Source organism: Notolepis coatsorum, assembly GCF_963971535.1.
Source record: "Notolepis coatsorum genome assembly, chromosome: 13".
NCBI lineage: Eukaryota > Metazoa > Chordata > Actinopteri > Aulopiformes > Paralepididae > Notolepis > Notolepis coatsorum.
In genome coordinates, this window is record NC_140177.1 from 39,876,686 (window position 1) to 39,899,583 (window position 22,898).

Consider the following 22,898-nt stretch of genomic DNA (forward strand, 5'->3'; position numbering starts at 1 on the left):
GGGATCGGGCGTTGTTGACAGCGACTCCTACAGGTCGGTTGGTGCGCCTGCGCAGTAGAATCAGGAAGTGTCGGGGGCAGCGTGAGCCTCCCACGCGTTACTCCTCGCCACTGAGAGATCGAGCTGCGCAGGTGAAAAGATGCGACTGCTGTTACCTCAAGTACCGGAGGGGACTTGTGCTATGTATGACTTAGTCCACATTGCAGCCGGCTTGTGGGAGGCAAGAAACAGCGTTCGTGACAGGGGAGGGTTGAATTGGATGTTACGAAATTGGGATGGGAGAAAATATAGAAAATGGGAGAAAAAGTGGATTAAAAAAAAAAAAAAATCTGAATTTGTTCTTACTTGCTTGCCTGGGTAAATAAAGGTTATAGAAATGTAAAAAGAAAATTGAAAACCGATACCGATATTTTCCGATATCAAATTTTAATGCCGATATCGACCGATAATATCGGACATCCCTATCTACAACTGTCTGATGTCACCCAATGCACGCTGTGCAACGGTATAAACGGTATGCCTGGAACTAGTCCACTGAGAAACGTTCCGCGCTGTAAAAAGATTTCTGTAGTTAATTTACCGAAATTAACGCAATAAAATCCCAGCCCATATATATACATATATGTAGAGAGAGATAGGTCTGTTATTGTGCTAACATAGTGTAGATAGATATAGGTCTGGTACAGGGTTAGAAATTAATATTTTTTTCAAGGCCTTTTTTTGCCCCCCTTAATTGGTTTTCGGGGGCTTTTTTTTGTATTTCGGGGTCACTGAATTTTTATGATAAACGGTTATTAAACATCCTTACATCCAAATGTTTTAACAGTCTTCGTCCCGCGGACAAAAAGATCCACACAAGCTCCTCGAACACTAGCCGTGTTTGCAGCCGGAGTCTCACGACAAGCTTCGCAATAAATGATATGTTGACCGGTAGCATCCTCCTCAACCCCTACCCAGTCTAATCCCCACGACTCCATCGTACTCCGCTTTAAAAATATTTATTTGAGGACCTGGGCAGGGCTGTACGTAAACTTTTTTTGCACATAGCACTGGTGCTACAGAGGTTGATAGTTTTGTAGCACAGGCTATTAATACAAATAGACCTCTTCTCCTGTTCACTATAAAGTGCCACGTTTTGATATATTGAGCTTTAAACTTTAAGTACATTCTTTTTGGAACACGCAACCTAAAACCCCTTCCTCTCCCAAACCGTTCCTGCAATTGTTTTATGTTGCATGATGATCATGAATACATTTATTATGTATTGTATTTTTTATGTTTAAATATCAACATTATCTGTCCACCCTCAGTACATTTAGTATCAATATAATATACTCATCTGACTTCATCTGATCTTTTCAAACGCGCGCGCACACACACAGAAGGGAGAATCCCCCCCCTCCTTCCCAGTCCCCTCTGCTGTCTCTCTCTATCGCTCTGAACAGGGCTTTAGGCTTTTAGCTTGTTGTTAGCTTATGCTAACGTAATGTTAAATCCGGTCTTAAAAACGACGTGGTCATAAAGGAATGGCGAGGATTCCAAAGCATGTTATATGCATTTGACCCGTTGCGGAATAAAACAGCAGGGATTTGTTTTGGGTGGCGAAATAAGCACACTAGCCTTGCTATGTTGCAATGTCCGCGTTCCAGACGCTACTGCTGCTACTACTGCGAGACGAGTACTGTTGTGTGCTGTGGAGCGCATATGAACACACTACAAACTCATCCCAATAGTATGCAACTGCAGAGCCCCAGAGCCAGCGGCACTCTCGGGTCCGGTCTGGGGACCGCTCAGCAGCGCCACCCACCCAATGGCTGAATTGCCAATGGCTGAATTGGAGTATTGCACTGTTGTGCAGTAGTGCGGGCACAAGTGTGAGCTCTGCGGCTCTGCAGTTGCATGCTTCTCATCTCGCTAATCCAGCAGTGGCACCAAGCTCCCGCCCGCCATTCTCATCAGCAAACCACATAGTCGCGAGGGAATTATTTTCACAGGATAAAACGGTAATTACCGGATAAATATATATATATAATTAGTAAACTGTCTGGGGCATTTTGTGCCCCCCTTAACTGATTTTCGAGGGCATTTTGTCCATTTTCAAAGGCATTAATGCCCCAAGCCCCCGTTAATTTCGAACCCTGGTCTGGTATAGTGTTGAGAGAGGCCTGGCTATGACAGACTATCTTCTAACTACATTAACCATATCGTGTGTGTGTGTGTGTGTGTGTGTGTGTGTGTGTGTGTGTTAGACTTCAACGTGGGAAGAAACACACGGTTGAGAACGGCAGCGGAGCAGAAGACAACGGAGACTCCTCCCACTGTAGCAACGCCTCTGTCCATAGCAACCAGGTAGGCATGGCAACGCCTCTGTCCATAGCAACCAGGTAGGCATGGCAACCCCTCAGTCATTTGAAAATAATTACTTTGAAAACGCCAAATGACATTGACAAATTTCACCTGCAATGAAAAATTGTCAAACATAATTTCCATGAGGCTGTTCTCAGCTGACTTATCACAAGCTGCATTCAGCATTTCTATTCCTGCCAGCAGCCACCTCTGAGCCAATCTCTGTTTTATAATTATTCTGCTCCTTGTCACTTTAGATTAGATTAGATTCATAGATTCATTATCATACAGCACAAGTACAGTACAAAGAAAAGAGGTTTGGTATCCAACCAGAGTGCAAATGTAACAGTAAAGTGCAACAGTAATATACAATGTACAGGGCCCAGTAGTTCAAAACTTTTAATCCCTATCTGATTTGACCAGATTTGGATTTTGAGTAGTTCAGAACCAAAAAACAGGATTAGGGTCACTTTGATATCCGATCAGATTAGGAAATCAAATCCTAACTTTAATCTGGATCAAAACTCAAAACGGGTAGTTCAAACTGACAACATCAGTTTGATAAAAAAAAAATTGATTATCTTGATCCCACCAGAGGGGTGGATTTCCAGTGGATTACCAGAGCAAAATGTACTATACAATGTATTCAAAAATATGTTTCAATATAAATAAGATGGCAAAGTTTGTTAACTGAAATAATACAACATTTTTAGCCTTCATGGCAAATACTTTTTCTGGTCATGTTTGTGGTGGCCTATTTTTGTTTTCAATCAAATGTTGATGACAAATGTTTATGCTCATGAAAGTATCGCAACAAAGATTGTCAATTTAGATGATACGAAAATATATTCTGTCATCACCTTCAGAAAACTGAAACCTTACTTAGAATTCAGCTCCTCAAAGCACACCTGGATGATCCAGCTGCATTTTAATTAATGTTTTTTGTTGCTACCCTAGTGGGAGTATTTATTTTTATTACAATTCCATTATGATTTTATGTCCTTTATGAATTTAAAAATATAATTAGACATTATAGATGTCTCTGCAATGTGGTCTCTTGTCTTCCTTGTATTCATTTTCATATCCACTAGATGGAGATTGGTAGGATTAAAGCACTGATATTCAGGATCTAGTCATCTTGAAAAGTCTGAATCTGGACCAGGGTGATCCTGTCCTGAATTGCTTTGAAATACCGGGACTAGGGGTGCACCGATATATCGGTTGGGTATCGGTATCGGCCGATAAGTGCCTTGTTGACTGCCATCACTCATGTTTACGGATGGCAGTGGCCGATAATTATCCGTCAATTTGTGTCGCGTCAATCTGGTCCACACGTTCAAACTTAGAAAACAACACTAAAACCCTGCCTACTCCTCCGACGTTCTGCAAACTGTCACAAGCATTTTGGCACTCGCTGAATCTGAATTCGATTATTCGTTCTACTACTTACATGTAACGTTAAGCTACCGTGTTGTCCAGTCCACACGTTCAAACTTTGAAAACAACATTTCAGTAGCGTATCATGGGGTTTCAGTCAAGCGAACTGCACAACCCCGCCCCCCCCCCCCCCCCACACACACACACGCTACTGCATCAATGTTATGATTAACAAAAGCATTCGTTTTTGTGGCATTAACGTTACATATAGTTACACGTTCAATAACATCAGCATTAGGGGTGCACAATATAGATTTTTGGATATCGATACCGATAACTTTCTGCTCCTCAAGGTCGATACCGATAACCGATAATATATATATATTTATTGTATTATAATAATAAAAAAGATTATGTATATTCCTGTAGTTTTGACCTAACCAGATTTATCATGACATGAGCGTTACTACTATGAACAAAACAAAGCCAAGAGAACAGTTTTGACTCTTCAAATAAAGTGACTATATTTATTTTTCCAAATAAATATAATTTGAGTCAATCACAAAATTCACAATCCGTCAATGTCATTAACAATGTGTTTCCCTGAACAATGAGTGAACTAAAAACCAACAGGTATTGTGCTTTGTCAGCAGATAAAACATTTGACGCTATAGGAGAGGAGACTGTTGTGGTCTTGGTCCATGAAACAACTATTACTTGGCATTTATAGGACAGCACGCCTCAAAAAGAATTAAATAAACCAAACAAAGTTAACATCACAGGTCCATATGTCCGTGGTGAAAGTTACGTGCCGTGCATCGTTGTCTATCAGAGTATGTAGGAGTAAGGCGATCTCATCATACTTGGCTTGTAAACACTCCTAGTGACGGCGGCTTGGAATTATGAACCTGGGCTCTAAATGATGAAGTAGCCGACAGAATCCTTTGTCTTCGACGAGGGAAAAGGGCTGGTCGTCAAGTGCCATCATTCATTTCTGTGATCAAGTTAGAGATAGCTTGAGCCCTTCTCTGTCAAACTTCTATAATTTTGCAAACGCCTCGTCAATAGGTACAAGCTCCGCAGGTTCCTTTGCAGCTGGCTTTGGATTCACAGCAGCTTTAGCTCCTCGCGCGTCGTCGTCGGATTTTAATACACCATCGTAGCGGTGGTGATGTTGCAGGTGACTTATTATGTTGGATGTGTTATAGCTTGTTGCCCTTTCCCCTCCTCGTGGAACTTCTGCATTGCATTTGTTACAAATAGCAAGAAAACTGTTTTCCTCTGAAACTTTGAAAAAGTCCCACACTACTGACGCCATGTTTGTTTACAATCCGCGCTGCTTCTGAAAGTTACGTGACTACGTCACAGCCAGGCATGAGTAAGGGAGCGCTGGATTTGTGAAACTCCCTCTTCCTAAACCACACGCTATCAGTCGTACCACAGTACTGGCAAAACGGGAGGAGCCTAGAGTAAAAAGAAACGCCCCTCATCCCAATCCACCCACACCGCATTTTTTTAACCAAAAAATATATTATATATTATCGGAGCTATCAATAATCTTATTGGGTTTATCGGAATGATGTCATAATTGCTGATATCGGCCCGATAATTATCGTGCATCCATAATCAGCATATTTACCCTCCATAGCAAGCATTGGTCTTTTCATATCTCTCAGTTCCTTCCTTTGCTCAGAGAGCCCATGCTGTATTGTACCCATTCTGCAGTCTGTTGATAACGTTTTCAATCAGCTCATCCCGAAGTGCAGTAACATGCCTCGTTTGACCCTCCTCCTGTGGTATAATTCAATGATGCCGGCGCGGAGCTAACGTTGTTAGCGAGCTCTCTCGAGTAGCGTAATGGCGTCTTTCCAGAAGTAAAAAAAACAAATAAGCACTTGTCGTTTGGTGGTAAGAACAGCAGAGGTGGGTGCAAGCGGTGTGACGTAATTGGCAGAATCGACTGTCAATCAAAATTGTTCTGTTGCCGTCTACCAGAGTAGGATAAATCTGCAGTGCCGCAGCCTGGGGCCTGTACTGTGCGGCGGGGCCTGTACTGTGCGGTGTAGTAGTGCGCATGCGAGAAACAAAGTAACATATAATATAGGACACTAGAAACATAAAGTAACATACGGAAAATAGGAATCTGGAATCTGGAAAATAGGACTTAATGTCCAAAATAGCGAAATAGGTACTTACATTTTCACTGAAAGACATCTTTGGTTCTATAAAGTAATACTATATAGGTTAATTAAGTAATACTATATAGGTTAATTAAACCAGAGCTAGAAAGAGCTAGAAAAAAAAACTGACTTATACTCTCACCTGCCTCCAATGTAGTCCCCCACCCAACCACCTCCAATGTACAGTTTTCCCCACCTACCCAACCTCCAATGTACAGTTTCTTCCCCCTCAAATGATAGACAGTACTGTTACATCTAATAGTATTACTTAATTAACCTATATAGTATTACTTTAAGCATTCATTATTCTTCATTGAAAAAGAACCAAAGATGTCTTTCAGTGAAAATGTAAGTACCTATTTAGCTATTTTGGACATTAGGTCCTATTTTCCGTATGTTACTTTATGTTTCTAGTGTCCTACCGTAATTCCTCTAATAGTAACCCCGGCTTGTATTTGTTTCAACTGTAGCGGGTACCAGGCTTGTATTAGGAGGAGGCCTGTATAAGAGGGAGGCCTATATTTCAAACGGATCATAATGAATAAATCAACATTTTGTGTCAGTTTGAACCCAGTAAAATGTACTGGGTTCATTTATTGAAACCAAGTACTGTATGAAATAGTAAACAGTGCAATTACAGGTGGTCACTGGTCATTTCAACGTTTTCAAAGTGAAATCAAGTAACTAGCTCAGTATGCAGCTCAGTATATTAGTAACCCGGCTTGTATTAGGAGGCCGGCTTATAATTGCTTAGCTCAAGAGCGCACCCGGCCATTAATAGAGACCCGGCTTGTATTTGAGACCCGGTTACTATTAGAGGAATTACGGTATGTTATATGTAGGGCTGTCTGAAATACTTCGAAGCTTCGTTCGATGGCACAAGCTTCGAACATTAAAAAAAAAATCTATTTTCTTTTTTACTTCGATGTATGCGTGTGCGTGTGTGTGTGTGTGTGTGCGCGTGCATGGGGCCATTGGGTGGGGCCGGGGGACAAATACACTGGAGGAAAGTAACCCAGCTCAGCACTGCCCAAATTACCGTACTTTTCGGACTATAAGCCGCGGCTTTTTCCCCCATTTTTCGACCCTGCGGCTTATATAACGGTGCGGCTTATATGTGGACCAAACCCGAAAATATTGCTTTTTTTACTGCATTGAAATGTTATTTATCTGTTCCCTTATTTGCTAAACTTAATACAACTTGTAAATGAGTTAATTCTTGTTATTTGTCCGACAGTATTGTGACAATCCCCTCTGTGCACGAACCCTTACATATGGTAATTAAACATTAAAACACCTGCGGCTTATAGTCCAGTGCGGCTTATGTACACATCATTCAATTTAGCTGCTGCGGCTTATAGTCAGGTGCGGCTTATAGTGCGAAAAGTACAGTCGTACTTTTCGGACTATAAGCCGCGGCTTTTTCCCCCATTTTTCGACCCTGCGGCTTATATAACGGTGCGGCTTATATGTGGACAAAACCCGAAAATCGAAATATTGCTTTTTTTACTGCATTGAAATGTTATTTATCCTTATTTGCTAAACTTAATACAACTTGTAAATGAGTTAATTATTTCTGTGCATAGTTTAGTCTACACAGGCCATATTTCAAATAATCATTCATCTTAAACATTCTTGATTTGGGGGATTGGTAGTTCCCATGAAATCTGAAGTTGTTCAAACGACAACAGTGATCCACCTTGAATTAAATCACACAGCCGAGTGAAACCTTGTTGGCTGCGTCACAGTCACGAAAGGGGCTACTTAATTAATTAATCCAACCCACTTTATTTATAGAGCACATTTAAAAACAACAAAGTTTACGAAAGTGCTGTACAAGTCCCACAACATAAGATAATAAAAAAAAAATATATATTAAAAAAAAAAAAAAAAAAAAAAGAAAATCCGAAGCTTCGAATTAAAATCGAAACCTGGCCCCGAAGCTTCGATTGCCAAAAAAAGCTTCGAAGGTCATCCCTAGTTATATGTTACTTTGTTTCTCGCATGCGCAGTAGTGCACCGCACAGTACAGGCCCCGACGCACAGTACAGGCCCCAGGATGCGGCACTGCAGATTTACCCTATTAGTCTACCATGCATTGCTTTGGTTGAGAGAGATACAGTAGTGTCTCTTAAAACTCATAAACAAGTCTTGAGCAAGACAAGTTAGTCTGTTAGGTTATGAAAGCCAGTGAGTATTGTATGACTCAGACTTCAGCAATAATTATGACTCATGAGCATTATAAAATAAAACACACATGGCATGGTGGAATACCATAAACATATTTCTTGATGTTTCCTTTTTTTTTTTTAATAAGTAAAGAGGCCTATGTTCATATCGGTGAGCACAATTTGTAACGCAAAAAGAGAGACGTGTAGCCTATTTATTTATTTAATATTTTATTTATTCATTTTATTATTATTTTATTTGTTGCCGTGCCTAAAATAAGTCAAGCATAGGGCTAAAACATTTTCTTAAACAATAATATAATTTTATTGGTTTTGGTTTTATGGTTATAATAAAAGCTTTTCTATACATTTGTCTGATTGATTGATTGAAAACTTCATTAACATATTGCAGAATGGGTACAATACAGTACAGCTCAATACAACAACATTGCTAAGACTGGAGGATGAAGACCAGAAAAATACTTTCAGCTTTTTTACATAAGGGTCCTCTATTTTCAATTCATCAAAACATTTAGAGACATACAAATATACAGTAGTTTCATAAAAAAGAAATTGGATATATTTTTTTGCCACAAATATCGGTATCGGAACAATTGTATCGGTATCGGCCGCAAATTTTCATATCGGTGCATCCCTAACCGGGGAAGAATCTGGCTGAGTTGTCTGATCCTGGATCACAAAAAATGGGATTTCAAAATCTGATCTGATTGTTTTAACGCCACTCTTTTTTTTTGCGATTAATCGCGATTAACTATGGACAATCGCACGATTAAACAGATTCAATATTTTAACACATTCAGTGCCGGGCCTATATGACCAAATTAGGGCTCGCACGCCAGCGCTTTAATCAATGGGAGGACGGGGATATTTGCGAGTGCTTAAAATATATCTTAAATTATGGCTATGGGTCTAATACACCCGTCGCTTATCAATGACTTGCTTGCAGTCAACATGTACAAGACGGATTGTTTTTTCATCGGTACATTTCAGTTTTATACCGTTTCGAATACGAGTATAGTTTTGGAGATTTCTAGTAATTCCAGAGAAAGACGCGATAATAGCCCTTTAGTGGAATACACAAAACACGTTGTCATTTTTCGGCTGATTCATGAATCGTTTTCAAAAACGCTAGATTATCGATAGTATATGTGTCCTTATGCACGATACAAAAGCGGGCTGAAAAATCGCTTATCCGTGCCTTGCTCAGCGCCAACGGCACGCACGCACACACACACACGTTGTGATCGCTATGAAAAAAACATCTGATTAACCCAAGACTGGTAACATAGAGTCCTTACCTCACATCAGATGTTCTGCAAAAAGATTAATCCAATTCCTAATTGCCATTCCAAATATCGATCGTGTCCATTGATCCAACATTATAGTCCAAAACACATAATCCACGCTGCACCCAGTCCCCCCAGTCAACGTGGTACAACGATACTGCATGCCCGAGAAGCAAAACCCGGACCGGACTTTTTTTTTATTCACATCCCCAGCCAATCCAATTCAATGATGTGCAATACCATCCGGGAGACGATAGGTGGCGGTATTTGCCCTTTTGCGAGCTCAGACCCATTCCCAATGATAACATCAGGTTGGATGGATTAAAATTAATGTATATCGCTAATAAAAGAAACTAGACAATTCCGCGCGGGGGAAATTGTGAAAGTGTGGGTGACGCCTGTGCACCGCCGGCCAACGGGAGAGGGTCTCTCGCGAGTCTCTATGACAAACAAAAAAAACGTATTAAAATGACGACTCATCAATGAGACTTTTCCAAGTTTTTTAAAAAAATATTGACTTTTCAGAGTTTTTGAAAAAATTTGGACTTTTCCGAGTTTTTAAAATTTTCGCACTTTTCTGAGTTTCTGAAATTTTTCGGATTTTTTCATGTTTTTGAAATTTCACTTTTCCAGAGTTTTAGAAATTTTTTAGATTTTGCGAATTTTTAAAAAAAAATTATACTTTTCAGAGTTTTTGTAATTTTTTTTACTTTTCAGAGTTTTTGAAATTTTTCTGACTTTTCCGAGTTTTTGAAAATTTTAGAATTTTTTTGAGTTTTTGAATAGTCATCAGTTGAGATAGAAATGTCCAATTCCATTTATTTTTCTTTTGTGAGCCAACAGACAGCTGTGTCATCGTTTTGATGTGTTTTTTTTTTCTACGTCCAAAATTGAGATCACTCTCGCAATTTACCAAAGGTAGTGGAAAAAAAATTATTCCAGCTCCCGCACTCTAACTTGCAATGCATTTCCAATGGGACGGAAATGTTCCTGTTTAAAGTCGATTCGTAGCCAAACGGTGCGGTGAAACTTTCCGAGTTTGAATAGCGCTGTTGCCATAGACAAGCCGTTTTGATACCTTTCACGTGTATGGGGCGCAAACGCTCTGGCACGAGTAGTGTTTGCAAAATCGGTGGAATAAAGAAAGAAGAAATAATAAAAATAGTATAGATTACTATAGTGTGGGTGGCAACCTGGCTTCGCCAGGTCACCCACACTAATAACGATTAAAACCTGACTATACTCGTGATTGGCGCTCAAGTGTCGGCGAGTTAACCCGACTATACTCGGGTCGGCGCTGAATGTGTTAATAGATTGACAGCCTTAATAAAGACATTATGGTAGTAAGTCATACTGGCCAGCAGTGTAACTAGTAAGAGTAAGTAAGGGATATGTATATAGTATCTACAGATATGTAAAGATTATTATATATTTGTGTCTAAATGTATTTTACTGCCTTTTTAAACTAGCAACATATGTATATAAATATGTGTGTGTGGTCTTCAGGAGGCGGGCCCTAGCATTAAGAGAACAAAGACCAGTGATGACAGTGGCCTGGACATGGACAACGCTGCAGAGAACGGGGGCGGGGACTCTGTGATTGACGGCGGAGCCAGCGAGATAGAGCTGGTGTTCAGACCACACCCCACCCTGATGGAGAAGGACGACGCCCACAACAGGTGTTAAATCAGAGACTGAATGTATTTCAGACATGGTCATTTGTGAAATCAATATATATAATTTGTATTCTTTTTACAATTTTGTGGGTGTCGACCATGCCACAATAACAGCTGTTGGAAAGCTAAAGAAATTAACAACACTGGTCCTCATTCTCAAACGGACATACGTAAAAGTTACCAAAGAATTCCTTCGTACTTATTCTGCATTCTCGAACGGCTTCGTATTGTAAATTCGTTGTAGGATTTACGAACTCGAAAAGGCAGTCGTAAGTCGGACAGACCGACGTGCGCCCGTGTTTTCAACAGATTCGGATTCAGATTACTTTAATCGCCATTATGTTTACAAAACACATATAGACGTGATACGGCATATACAGTACAGTGCTAAACTTTTGAAAACCCGCTTTCTCTGGGACAAGTCATTGGTGATTGCCGATACTACAGACATCCGTGGAATTAAATAATTACAATGATAATAAATATGACAATATTTGTATCATACACATTGACTGCCAGCCATTGTACCCATCAAAGTACCCAGTCTGCCACCGTTGAAAGCCTATGGAGATGTTTACCTTCTTTGCAGGGCTATAACTTTTAAAATGTTATTGCTATATTGACATTACTATGGCCCATTCAACATCGATTATCTATCGTTCCGGATGTGGGAACGTTATATTTTTTCATTCATACATTGTTGTGTTAATACCGTCTTGAATATAAGTATGTTTATAAGCTTTTCTGCTGTAATTCCAAAAACGCTAGTTATAGGCCCAAACGCATATGATAGATTATCGCTTGCCGTTTCTTTCCTATACACGCTATATTAACACTTTGGCTGCCGGAGGTTAAATTCATGATATACCATCTGTTGCCAGCTCTATTTGTCTATGGATAAGTTCCCCTTCTTTGCAGGGCTATAACCTTTTAAATCCTATTGCTAGATTGCCATTATTAGGGCCCATTCAAAGTCCTATATGTATTGTTCATTGTGTAGCAACGTTAAACTTTTTCATTCACATATTCATAGTAAAATATGGTCTAATGTATAAGTATGTTTTCATCTCTTTCTGCAGCTTTCTCCAGAACGTGATCTATAGCCCCAAATGCATTATATTGATGATGAAATACAGTTTGATGGCAATCGGCGCGATATAAAAAATTTCAATTGGACGTACTTCTAGAAGTTTCTACGTATCATCTGATGTTGACCGGATGGGCGGGGGATCGTTTATAATTCCGTGGGCAGCGTTATATCATTCATCTAGTGTGGGTCATATGTTCATCAGAGCAGTTTATATCAAACACGTTCAAAAATAACGCTGAATCTTACCGTATCTTCCTCGCGCCGTTGGACGATCAGCGTGGTGTAGACCGTTTTCGATTATGGGATGTTTATCCAGATGAACCATTTTCAGGTTGTATAATGGTATATACGTCCAAATCATGTTGTTTATCGAGTTATTGGCAACGGATCGCTGTGTGTTGTGACGAGCTCGAGTCCCGGGACATGTACCGAGTGCCCGGAAGTGGTGTGGGTGAACAGCACATCGTCCAAGTGGCTTCCTGTTGGGCGATTGCGCCGATCGGCCACCAGATGGCGCTCTTGAACCGCTGGAGGGTTCGGTGGGGCTTTTTGATGGTTCTCAGGCCAGCGGATGGGAAATATGAATCCGATCACAGATTTTTGAAATATTGATATCAAAGACGAGTTACGGCGTCTTCGTCACCTTGAGCATGGCGGGGAAGGACGCCTAAAAACGTCTTCTGGCAGTTAAAGTGTTAAAAAATTTAAATGTATATGATCGGTATACATTATGCTTCATCATGCATGGAGGAAAGGGGGGGTGGGGGTCGTCTGTAATTCCTTTATAGTCAATAACGGCTTTATGTAGTATGGGTTGATATATTGACAGACTGTTTGCAAACAAAGAAACGCACAATCGGGCTGAAATTAACGTTACTGTCCTCTTACCGTTCGCCGATGAGACTGGAAGAAAAAGATCCCAATTATTTGACGCCGATCGCCTAGATCCATTTCCGGTTTGTATGGCGCAATAAACGCCGAAATCATATCGATTATTGCGTTATGGAAGCGATCCAAATGCACGTCAGTGTTTGTCTGTAGTCCCGTAGCAAGATATTACTGCCGGAGGGATTTCCTCGACGCACCGATCACAACTTCTGGTTTTGAGAGTGTAACTTGCCCGACCATCCACCAGGCGGCGGTATTGAGGCGTTGCAATCTCATTCAGGGTCCCGCTGCAGGTTGGCTGGATGAATTATGAATGCCATGGCGAAAAAATGAAATATTGATTTAAAAAACGCCGTACGACGTTGTTGGCGTTCAACGCATGGCGGGCAAACACGGCGTAAGCCGTTTTTGGCGACCAATGTGTTAACAATTGTGTTTTGCATTTCGCTGCTGTCGGGACAAAACCTCATAACTCCAAAAACCCAACTTTTCAGCAGATGAAAAAAACTAACACAGATTTGAGGGTGAATAGAGTTAGGAGGTTTAGACAGATGATCGGTTTAATGCTTTCCCATTGTTTAAACTTTGTAAAACCCACACACACATATGGAGGATGATCTACGGAGTTGATTTATATAAAAAAAAAAAATTTTTAAAATGTAGTTATGAGGTTTTGTCCCGACAGCAGCGATTTATAGTCCTGATTCAATGAGGCATCGTGAGCATTACACACACACTGCAAACGAAATAAATAAGAACTAAATCGATTGCCGTGGATATAGCTACTGTATAGTGGAATATACTGTATTAATATGCCATAAACTGTCTTCTTCTCTATGATATTATTTATTGTTGGTTTGATTCCTATTGCTAGAACTAAATAAATGCGTGGAGAAACCGTTTAGAGCGTTTAGGAATCCAGAGGAGGACTTTTGTAAATGTGTTAGTATGACATTACCAAGATATTTACAAAGGTACCGGTACTTACGAACATGTTCGAGAATGAGGACCATTTCAAAAATAAATTCCACTATGTTAGATTTAACATAGTAATGGACTCTGACAACACATTGTAACTAGGGATGTTTGATATTTTTTTTTTTTTTTACCGATATACCGATATTGTCCAACTCTTAATTTCCGATACCGATATCAACCGATACCGATATATGCAGGGTTTCCCCCCCTCAAAAAACGGAATAATTTCAGGTAATTAACATTACATATCTCTTGTTGTGGAATTAACACAAGATTATGCATACTTTTGACAATAAATAAAATAAGAATTTGTTCTTACTTGCCTGCCTGGGTAAATAAAGGTTAAATAAATGTAAAAAAAAGAAAATTGAAAACCGATACAGATCATTTCCAATATTACATTTGAATGCCAATATCGGCCGATAATATCGGACATCCCTAATTGTAACGTTAACTCACTTAAGTGTTGAGTGATGTGCTCTTGTCCGCTCTCGTACAGTAACGTTAACTAGCTAAGTGTTGAGTGATGTGCTGTTGTCCGCTCTCGTACAGTAACGTTAACTAGCTAAGTGTTGAGTCATGTGCTGTTGTCCGCTCTCGTACAGTAATGTTAACTAGCTAAGTGTTGAGTGATGTGCTCTTGTCTGCTCTCGTACAGTAATGTTAACTAGCTAAGTGTTGAGTGATGTGCTCTTGTCTGCTCTCGTACAGTAATGTTAACTAGCTAAGTGTTGAGTGATCTGCTCTCGTACAGTAACGTTAACTAGCTAATCATGTGTAGCTAGCTACCCTTCCTGCATAATGTTAGCTAACAGTCACACTATAAACAAATCACACTCACCAAAAATGTCCTAGAAAACCAGTGCATTGTCCAGGAATCAAAGCAGACATGGCAAAGGTGATATGAAATACATTTTAAAAGGAGACATATTAGGGGAAATGTCTGCAGGAGGATCCTGTTGATTCTGGTGACCCCATGACCATTCCTCTAGCGCCACCATCAAGCCAAACGTTACATTTTCTAATGAGTATCTCTTATTACCGTTAGTCATACAGTCATCAAGCTGATATCCAGAGATGTGTTGTGTACTCATGGACAACTAATGTCTCTGTATGTCTGTCTCTCTATTTCTGTCTCTCTCTCTGTCTGTCTCTGTGTCTCTCTCTCTTCTCTCTCTCTCTGCGTCTCTGTCTCCGTCTGCCCCCCCCCCCCCAGTGTGGAGTTTGTTCCTCGCTACATTAAGACATCAGGTAATGCTACAGTGGACCACCTGTCTAAGTACCTGGCTGTACGTCTGGCTCTGGAGGAGCTGAGGAGGAGCTCTGATGCAAACTCTGTCACCGTCGACTCTGCCTCCGAGAAACAATACACCATCTATATACCTACCGCTGGAAACCAGTTTACTGTGAGTACTATACTGTAGTATTATAATATACACCCAGAAACAATACACCCATCTATATACCTACCGCTGGAAACCAGTTCACTGTGAGTACTATATATACACACACACACACACGCACTAGTACTATATAATATACGGTATATACACCCAGAGACAATATCTATATACCTACACCTGGAAACCAGTCTGTGAGTACTATATATATACAGTATAATTATTACCTACTGCTGGAAACCAGTTTACTGTGAGTACTATATACTATACACTATATATATGTAAACTATTCTTTTTATTTTATAATTTAACAAAAGTTGATGCCCATCCCTAATATATACAGTATAGTAAGTTACTGTATAGCTATAATCTATATATTTATAATATAGCTATATGGTAATTTATAATAACAATCAACAAACCGCCTCGGCCAGTCCTTTATACCAGCAGCCATCAGGCTCCACAACAGTGGGCAGGGACTGCTGCCAGACATCCAACTACAACTACTAGGAACCTAGTAGCTGACTCCCACCTAAAAGGACAATATACTTACCTTATGCATACCGCACCTTATGTGAATACTGTATACTGCATCAGAGCATGTATTTAGCATCTAGCATTCTTAGATTATAGTTAGACTATTGGATTATCAGATTATATATTGCATATATTTAGCATTTAGCCTTTTAGATTATATATTAGATTATTAGATTATATATTGTGATTGTAACCATATTTATTGTAGGGCAAAATAACAGAGGGCATACATAACCTCATCTCGCACCTTGTTGCCCATATGCGCATGTCCAGAGTTAACTATATTGTTTACACTGCCTTTTATTCTATTTTTATTTGTACTTCTCCACTGTACTATAATTCTGTGACCTGTACCTCCCCTCCCCCATGCTGCTATGATGCCTGAATTTCCCCAAGGGGATCAATAAAGGAATATCTTATCTTATTTTATAATCGAGTGAGTTTCTCCAGACCTCTCTTGGTGTAGAGCCTGAGGTGTGGCCAGCAGTAGTAACCCCCGCCCCCCTATCCCCACTCAACTCCAACCCACACATCAGACCAAAGCAAAAGATGTAAACAAGGTGCGGTACTAAGCGGGGCTTTGCCTAGAGGTCGCACAGATTCTACCTTTTAAATAACTGGTATAGTTCTTAACCCTTTGATCGCCATGCTTAAATTCATAATTTACCATCCTCCGCCAGCCCTATTTAATATGGAGAAGTTCCCCTTTGCAGGGCTATAACTTTTTAAATTGTATTGCTAAATTGACATTACTATGGCCCATTCAACGTCCTATATCTATTGTTCAGGGTGTAGCAACGTTATACTTTTTCATTCACATATTCATACTAAAATACGGTCTAAAGTATAAGTATGTTTTTATCGTTTTCTGCAGCTTTCTCCAGAACGTGATTTATAGCCCCAAATGCATTATATTGATGATCAAATACAGTTTGATAGCAATCTGCGCGAGATAAAAAATGTCAAATGGACGTGCTTCTAGAAGTTACTACTTATGATCTGATGTTGACCGGATGGGGGGGGGGGGTCGTTTATAATTCCGTGGCCAACGTTATATGATTCATCTAGTGTGGGTGATATGATCATTAGAGCAGTTAGTATCGAACACGTTAGAAAATAACGTTGAATCTTACCGTAGCTTCCTCATAGCGTTGGGCGATGAGCGTGGAACAGAAATGTTCCTATTATGGGATGTAGAAATATGCGATCCATTTCCAGGTTGTATAATAGTATATACGTCCAAATCATGTTGTTTATTGAGTTATTTGCAACCGATCGATGTCCAGTGTATCAAGATGGAGTCCCACTAATGATAGCGAGTGCCCGGACGAAATATGGGCGAGCACCACTTCCGGCGCATCACTTCCTGTTTGGGCGATCCGCCGATCGGCCACCAGATGGCGCTCTTGAACCGTTGGAGAGTTGAGAGGGGATCAACAGGAGATCTCAGGTCTCCGGGGGAGAAATATGATTTCGATCACAGATTTTTGAAATATTGATATCAAAGACGTGGTACGGCGTCTTTGGCAGAATGAGCATGGCGGGGAAAGACGTCCTACGGCGTTTTTGGCGATTAAGGGTTAACGTACAGAGAATGGAAGATGTTTACTAACACAAGCAAAGCAACACCGCCACCCTGTGGATTCAGTTGCAACTGCAACAGTCGTGTGAGGGCTTCAGTTTGAACATACAATGTGCTCTCTTCAGTCTCGGACAAAAACGAAATAGATTTTCTTATTCCAAGTTGTATTTCACTGGTGGAGCGGCCTGTTACAGTTGGAGAACTGCACCCCCTGCTGGAGACTACTGGTATTGTACGTTCTTGTGTGAATTCACTGAGGCTGATGATAGCCCAGTTCAAACGGGAACTATGGGAGGCGGGTCTTGACCTTTGACCTCTGTGTGTGTGTTTCAGGTCCTGAATGGCTCCTTCTCTCTGGAGCTGGTCAGCGAGAAATACTGGAAGGTCAACAAACCCATGGAACTGTACTTCGCTCCTACTAAAGAGCACAAATAAACACATACACACACACCATATACACACACACCATATATATACACTAGGGGTGTAACCGTTAACGGTACGTGTATTCATCCCGCGAATTTACGGTACGGGCGTCACGGTGCGGTACGCGCAGCCATACGAAGAATATGTCTCATACCACTATAGGTGAAACTAGGGTTGCACATTTTACAAATCTATGCTCAATATCTTTACTTTATTTTACATTGGCTTACATTGATCTTTAACGTTGAATATTAAGCTTGTATTGCCAAATGTAGATGATGAATAAAACGTTGAAGCTTGTAAAGAAAGGCACGATTGATTATAAGCGGACAGAACAAATTAACAATGCACACTGACACTCTGCACTGGGCCGTTTCTCCCCTCCCCTCCCGTTTACTAGTCTAGTACAGCCTAGGTGTCCCTAAAACAAAACCATGAATGAATTATATGTTTATTGTGACACAGCAGGGTCATTACAATTGTAAAGTTTTCTTGTTCACCCAATAATGTTAACCAATGGAAAGACACACACGCAAACACACGCTTCTTTCTCCCGCAGACTTTCTCTCACAGGCACAGCTGATCGGAGGGAAAAAAAGAAGCACTACATACTTTTCTGGGCTGACCATCTGAGCTCCTCTCCAGTTGCTGCTACTGTGTTTAAATTCAAAATATTGATAAATCCTCTGCCATTGTTGTGTAACATGTCATCTGTTCTCTAGTCTTCTTCAGTCTCAGCTTCACCTGAAGTTAAATCCTCTCTACAAGTGAAACTGAGACTAAGTTGTTGCATAAGTTGTTAAGGGGGCAGTAGGCAATTAATTTACTCAGTGGATGCCTGAACACAGAATGACACCAGTATCACTGACTACCACAGCAAGCCTATAGAATATTAATCTATTTAATAATAATAATTATAATAATTATTATAAATATATAATAATAATTATAAATATTTTTTTCCTGTTGTACCGAACCGTGACCCCAATACCGAGGTACGTACCGAACCGTGGCTTCTGTGTACCATTACACCCCTAATATACACACACCATATATACACACACACACGCACACACCATATACGCGTGGTAGGAGGAGCCTGTTGGAAGAAGATGTGAAGGAGGAGGGTCTGAAATGGACTCATGTAAAAACAAAAAAATAAGAAAAAAAATGTTTTATATATTTTCTGTCTGTCTCTCTTTGTCTCTCTTTCTGTCTCTCTTTCTGTCTCTCTCTCTGTGTCTTTCTCTCTCTCTCTTTATCTCTGTCACTCTCCCCTCCTCTCTCTGTCTCTGTATAGTAGTAGGTAGCAGGGGGATCAGCAGCTCTAGTTGCCTCTGAGGATGTTGTGGTTCAGAGCCCTGACATTTGACCTGTAGTCTGTCCTTTTATAAAAATTTAAAAAATCACTTTTGTAACGGTCTGGGGGGGCAGGGGCAGAGATAGTCCATTAGTCTTCAGTGGCAGCCATGTTAGCTGTCTGTCTGTCTGTCTTTCTGTGGCGTTGTACGGTTAGACAGGCTGTACAACTGTATGATGGTTATTTTATGTTTAAGTGTCTGTGACAGACAGACAAAAAGACAGACTGACTGACAGACAGACAGACAGACCATGTTTGGCTCAATGTGTGAAAGCAGCTTGATTCATACAAAATAAAGCATTGATCCTAAATGCTGTGAGTGATCACATGTGTAGCGTGTTGACCAGTCATGGAGGAGACCCTTCAGCCCACAGTAAGAGTGATCACATGTGTAGCGTGTTGACCTGTCATGGAGGAGACCCTTCAGCCCACAGTAAGATTCCTCAGTAGGCATTAAGGAGGGTACAGTATAGTTGATTTTTACATTTGTGTATTTTATTTTGTATTATTATTATTATTAAAGAACCAGTACAATGATGTTAATTCATTCAGAAAAAGATTGTTTTGGAATGTTAATGTCAGGAGTTTCATTTTTCAGCTTCAGGTGTATCATTTGATTTGTTACAAGTGTCACACACTCGGAGCACAGCCAGCTCTGTGTTGAGAGGGCATGACCCTAGGCTGGTAAAGCTATGCCTCCTAAAGTGTTAATCGGAAATACAGGCTTTCCGGTTTCCGGGTACCCCCTGATCTGTTTATAGTCCCCAGGGAAACAAACAACAAGCAGACGCTCGTACGAGGGAGGCGATAACGAGGTTGTTTCTGGGGGGGAGTGCATTTCCACGAGCACCTGTCATGATTTCAGGGGCGGGACTTCCTACCCGATTCCCACTTTCGGCCGTAGTGCTTTACCTCTCGAGATAAAGCTGGGAACGAGGTTAGCATGACCATCTCTACTGACAACTGACAGACTGACTCATGGGCCAATCAAGGTAACCGGAGTAGATGATGTCATCTCCTCAGGGAAGCAGATTGGATCTGAAATTGTTTGATTCTGTTGGTTTCCAGGGGGACATTGATCAAAGGCTCTCACAACACGACTATGGAGGGCTCTGGCTTGCTTTTGGTGACATCGGTTACAGGAAGTAAATAAGAAGTTTGGTCATAAATCCCTCTACAGCTCTCTGGACTTGGTCATAGAGTCCCTTAAACATGGAAACTATCTCACCTGTCTGTCTGTCTGTCTGAATGGAAAGTGTAAACTGCATCATTGTGTTTGGACAATAAAGCTGAATGTGTTGAAGGTTTCCTGGTCTGTATGTCTTGTTCCATATCATCATCGAACCTTTATTTAACCAGAAAATAAAAACCGTCTCTTTTTCAAGGGTGATCTGGCCAAGAAGGCAACCACAAATTATGACAAAACATACTAAGACACAATACACACAGTATACCACCGATATTTTAAATGAAAAGTCAAATTCAGTTTAAAGAAATACAAGCACAAGTTCACCTTCACACATTGAAAGACATTGGGTCTCATTCCCCAATATTTTCCAAGGAGTTCTCTTGGAAGACTTATCTTGGAACCAACTGAGACAGAATCTACGACAAGTTCACTGAGTCCCCAATGCGTGGGGAACAGGGACATGCACAGGACTTTAGAGCAGCGGTTCTCAACAGGGGTGCCTCAGAGGGGTGCCTTGAGATAAAATAAAAAGATTTTAATTCTTTTTGGATTACAGAAAATTATCACTAAAGTGCTATCTGTTGCAGCTGCACTGTTTTCCATGAAAATACCATATTTGGATAAGTTTGACCATTTCTCAATATCTGAAAATCATTATTTAATAAAACAAAAGGATAAAAAAATACTTTACAGACAACATTGAGACAAAGCTTCCTGACGCATCTCCATCCAAACTCTTGGAAGAACTCATTGAAATCTCATCTGATAGCACCTGGAGAGCTCGTTTCAGAGTGTGGTGCTGAGTACCAAGTTTTGTACCATGATGCAGCAGTTAAGGTGTTGATACCATTCAGAACCACATATCTGTGTGAAGCTGGCTTTTCATCCATGACAGCTCTGAAAACAAAATATAGGGCCAAATTGAGGATGACATGCATGTTGCCTTGTCAAAGATCTCCCCACGTATTGACCGTATTATTAGCCAGCAGCAGCAGACCTCGCATTGAGCTAGAAATGTCCACTGAGTGAACAAGTGCTTATTTTCTGTATTTATTTATATTTTTTGAGAAATGGTAACTTGGTGATCCTTTTCTGTGAAATGGTCACACTTATCCAAATATGCTATTTTTATGGAGAACAGTGCAGCTGCAACAGATAGCACTTTGGTGATCCTTTTCTGTATTTAAAAAAAAATGCATGATTTTCAGTTTTTGAGAAATGGTCACACAGCTGCAACAGATAGCACTTTAGTGATAATTTTATTTAAAGAAATATGCTATTTGATTTACCACTACAAGCAGTGTAATGTCAACAGTACTAAGCCATTTAGACCTGAAACACCTGTTAATAATGCATTATATAGCCTGCATATACACACAAATGTGTTTCCCGGTTTCTTAAATAAACATTATTTTGAAAGCAAGCACCTTTGTCATCATTGTAGCAAAAAAGACAGGACCGGAAAAGTCTTTATCGTATGTAGGGATGCCCTGGAATATTTTATATTTTATAACACAGGGGTGCATTGGCAGCAGAAAGGTTGAGAACGCCTGCTTAGAGGGGCCGGTGCCCAAAGGCTGAAAAGGGCACTATACCTGTGTAATTTAGAACCGAGCGCGCATATCACGCAAGCCCGATTTTTGGGTGGGGGGGGGGGGGGGGCCTTTTTATGCTTTTTGGGGGGTTTTGGTGATCAAATATTGAATATTGAACTATAATATCAGTGCACTTATCCTTGAAAGACACTTTTATCACTGACTTAAAAGGCCCATACATCTCCATAAATGTTCAGGGGGGAGGGAATAAGTGCTTACCCTACAGACCCCAAGAAGTGCTGTATATTCTGTATTGTTTAATATAAATGCCCTTTTTATTCCAATCCCGATTTGTATTTGATATTCCCAAATCCCATCGGGCTTGACTTCTTTGTGTCGCTCAGTGAGTGTAATACCAGCATTCAACTGTATGCGCCACAGCGGTTTCTATCATCATCATCACCACCCACGCTATGCATAAAATATATAGGTCCGCAGAGAGGCACGCTGAGGAGGCCGTGCAAACTGCAATGGAATACGGGGCATCTCTCTCTCTTTACCTAATATTTTTATTCTATCCTGACATTTTTCAGTTGGAAGGGCAATCTATATGCGCAACGGTAAACAGTTTAAAAGGACACCTTTTTATGAGGCTCAAAATGGCAGGTGCTCAAGCACCCCTTGGGCTCTATGTGTGCACGTGCCTGGTGGGGAAGATGTCTTAATTTAAGTGGCTCAAACTATCACAGCCGAGACAGCTTCTGAAACATGAACGCGCGTTCCCTTCTAGGACATTTGCATACAAAACAACGCCTCCAGAGCTCCTTATAAGGCAACTAATGATGCAGCAGTGTGAAAA

At 40.5% G+C, this 22,898-nt stretch overlaps 1 protein-coding gene across 1 annotated transcript in view; it reads left to right on the forward strand.

Moving 5' to 3' along the window:
• rnf2 (ring finger protein 2) overlaps nucleotides 1-20,616 on the forward strand; it is a 49,548-nt gene extending 28,932 nt beyond the window's left edge. The window contains exons 6-9 of the mRNA XM_084326786.1: nucleotides 2,250-2,349; nucleotides 10,885-11,057; nucleotides 15,227-15,416; nucleotides 17,863-20,616. Coding sequence (XP_084182912.1) covers nucleotides 2,250-2,349; nucleotides 10,885-11,057; nucleotides 15,227-15,416; nucleotides 17,863-17,964 — 565 coding nt within the window. The 3' untranslated portion in view covers nucleotides 17,965-20,616. The remainder of the gene's footprint in view (nucleotides 1-2,249; nucleotides 2,350-10,884; nucleotides 11,058-15,226; nucleotides 15,417-17,862) is intronic.
• The last annotated feature ends 2,282 nt before the right edge of the window (nucleotides 20,617-22,898 follow it).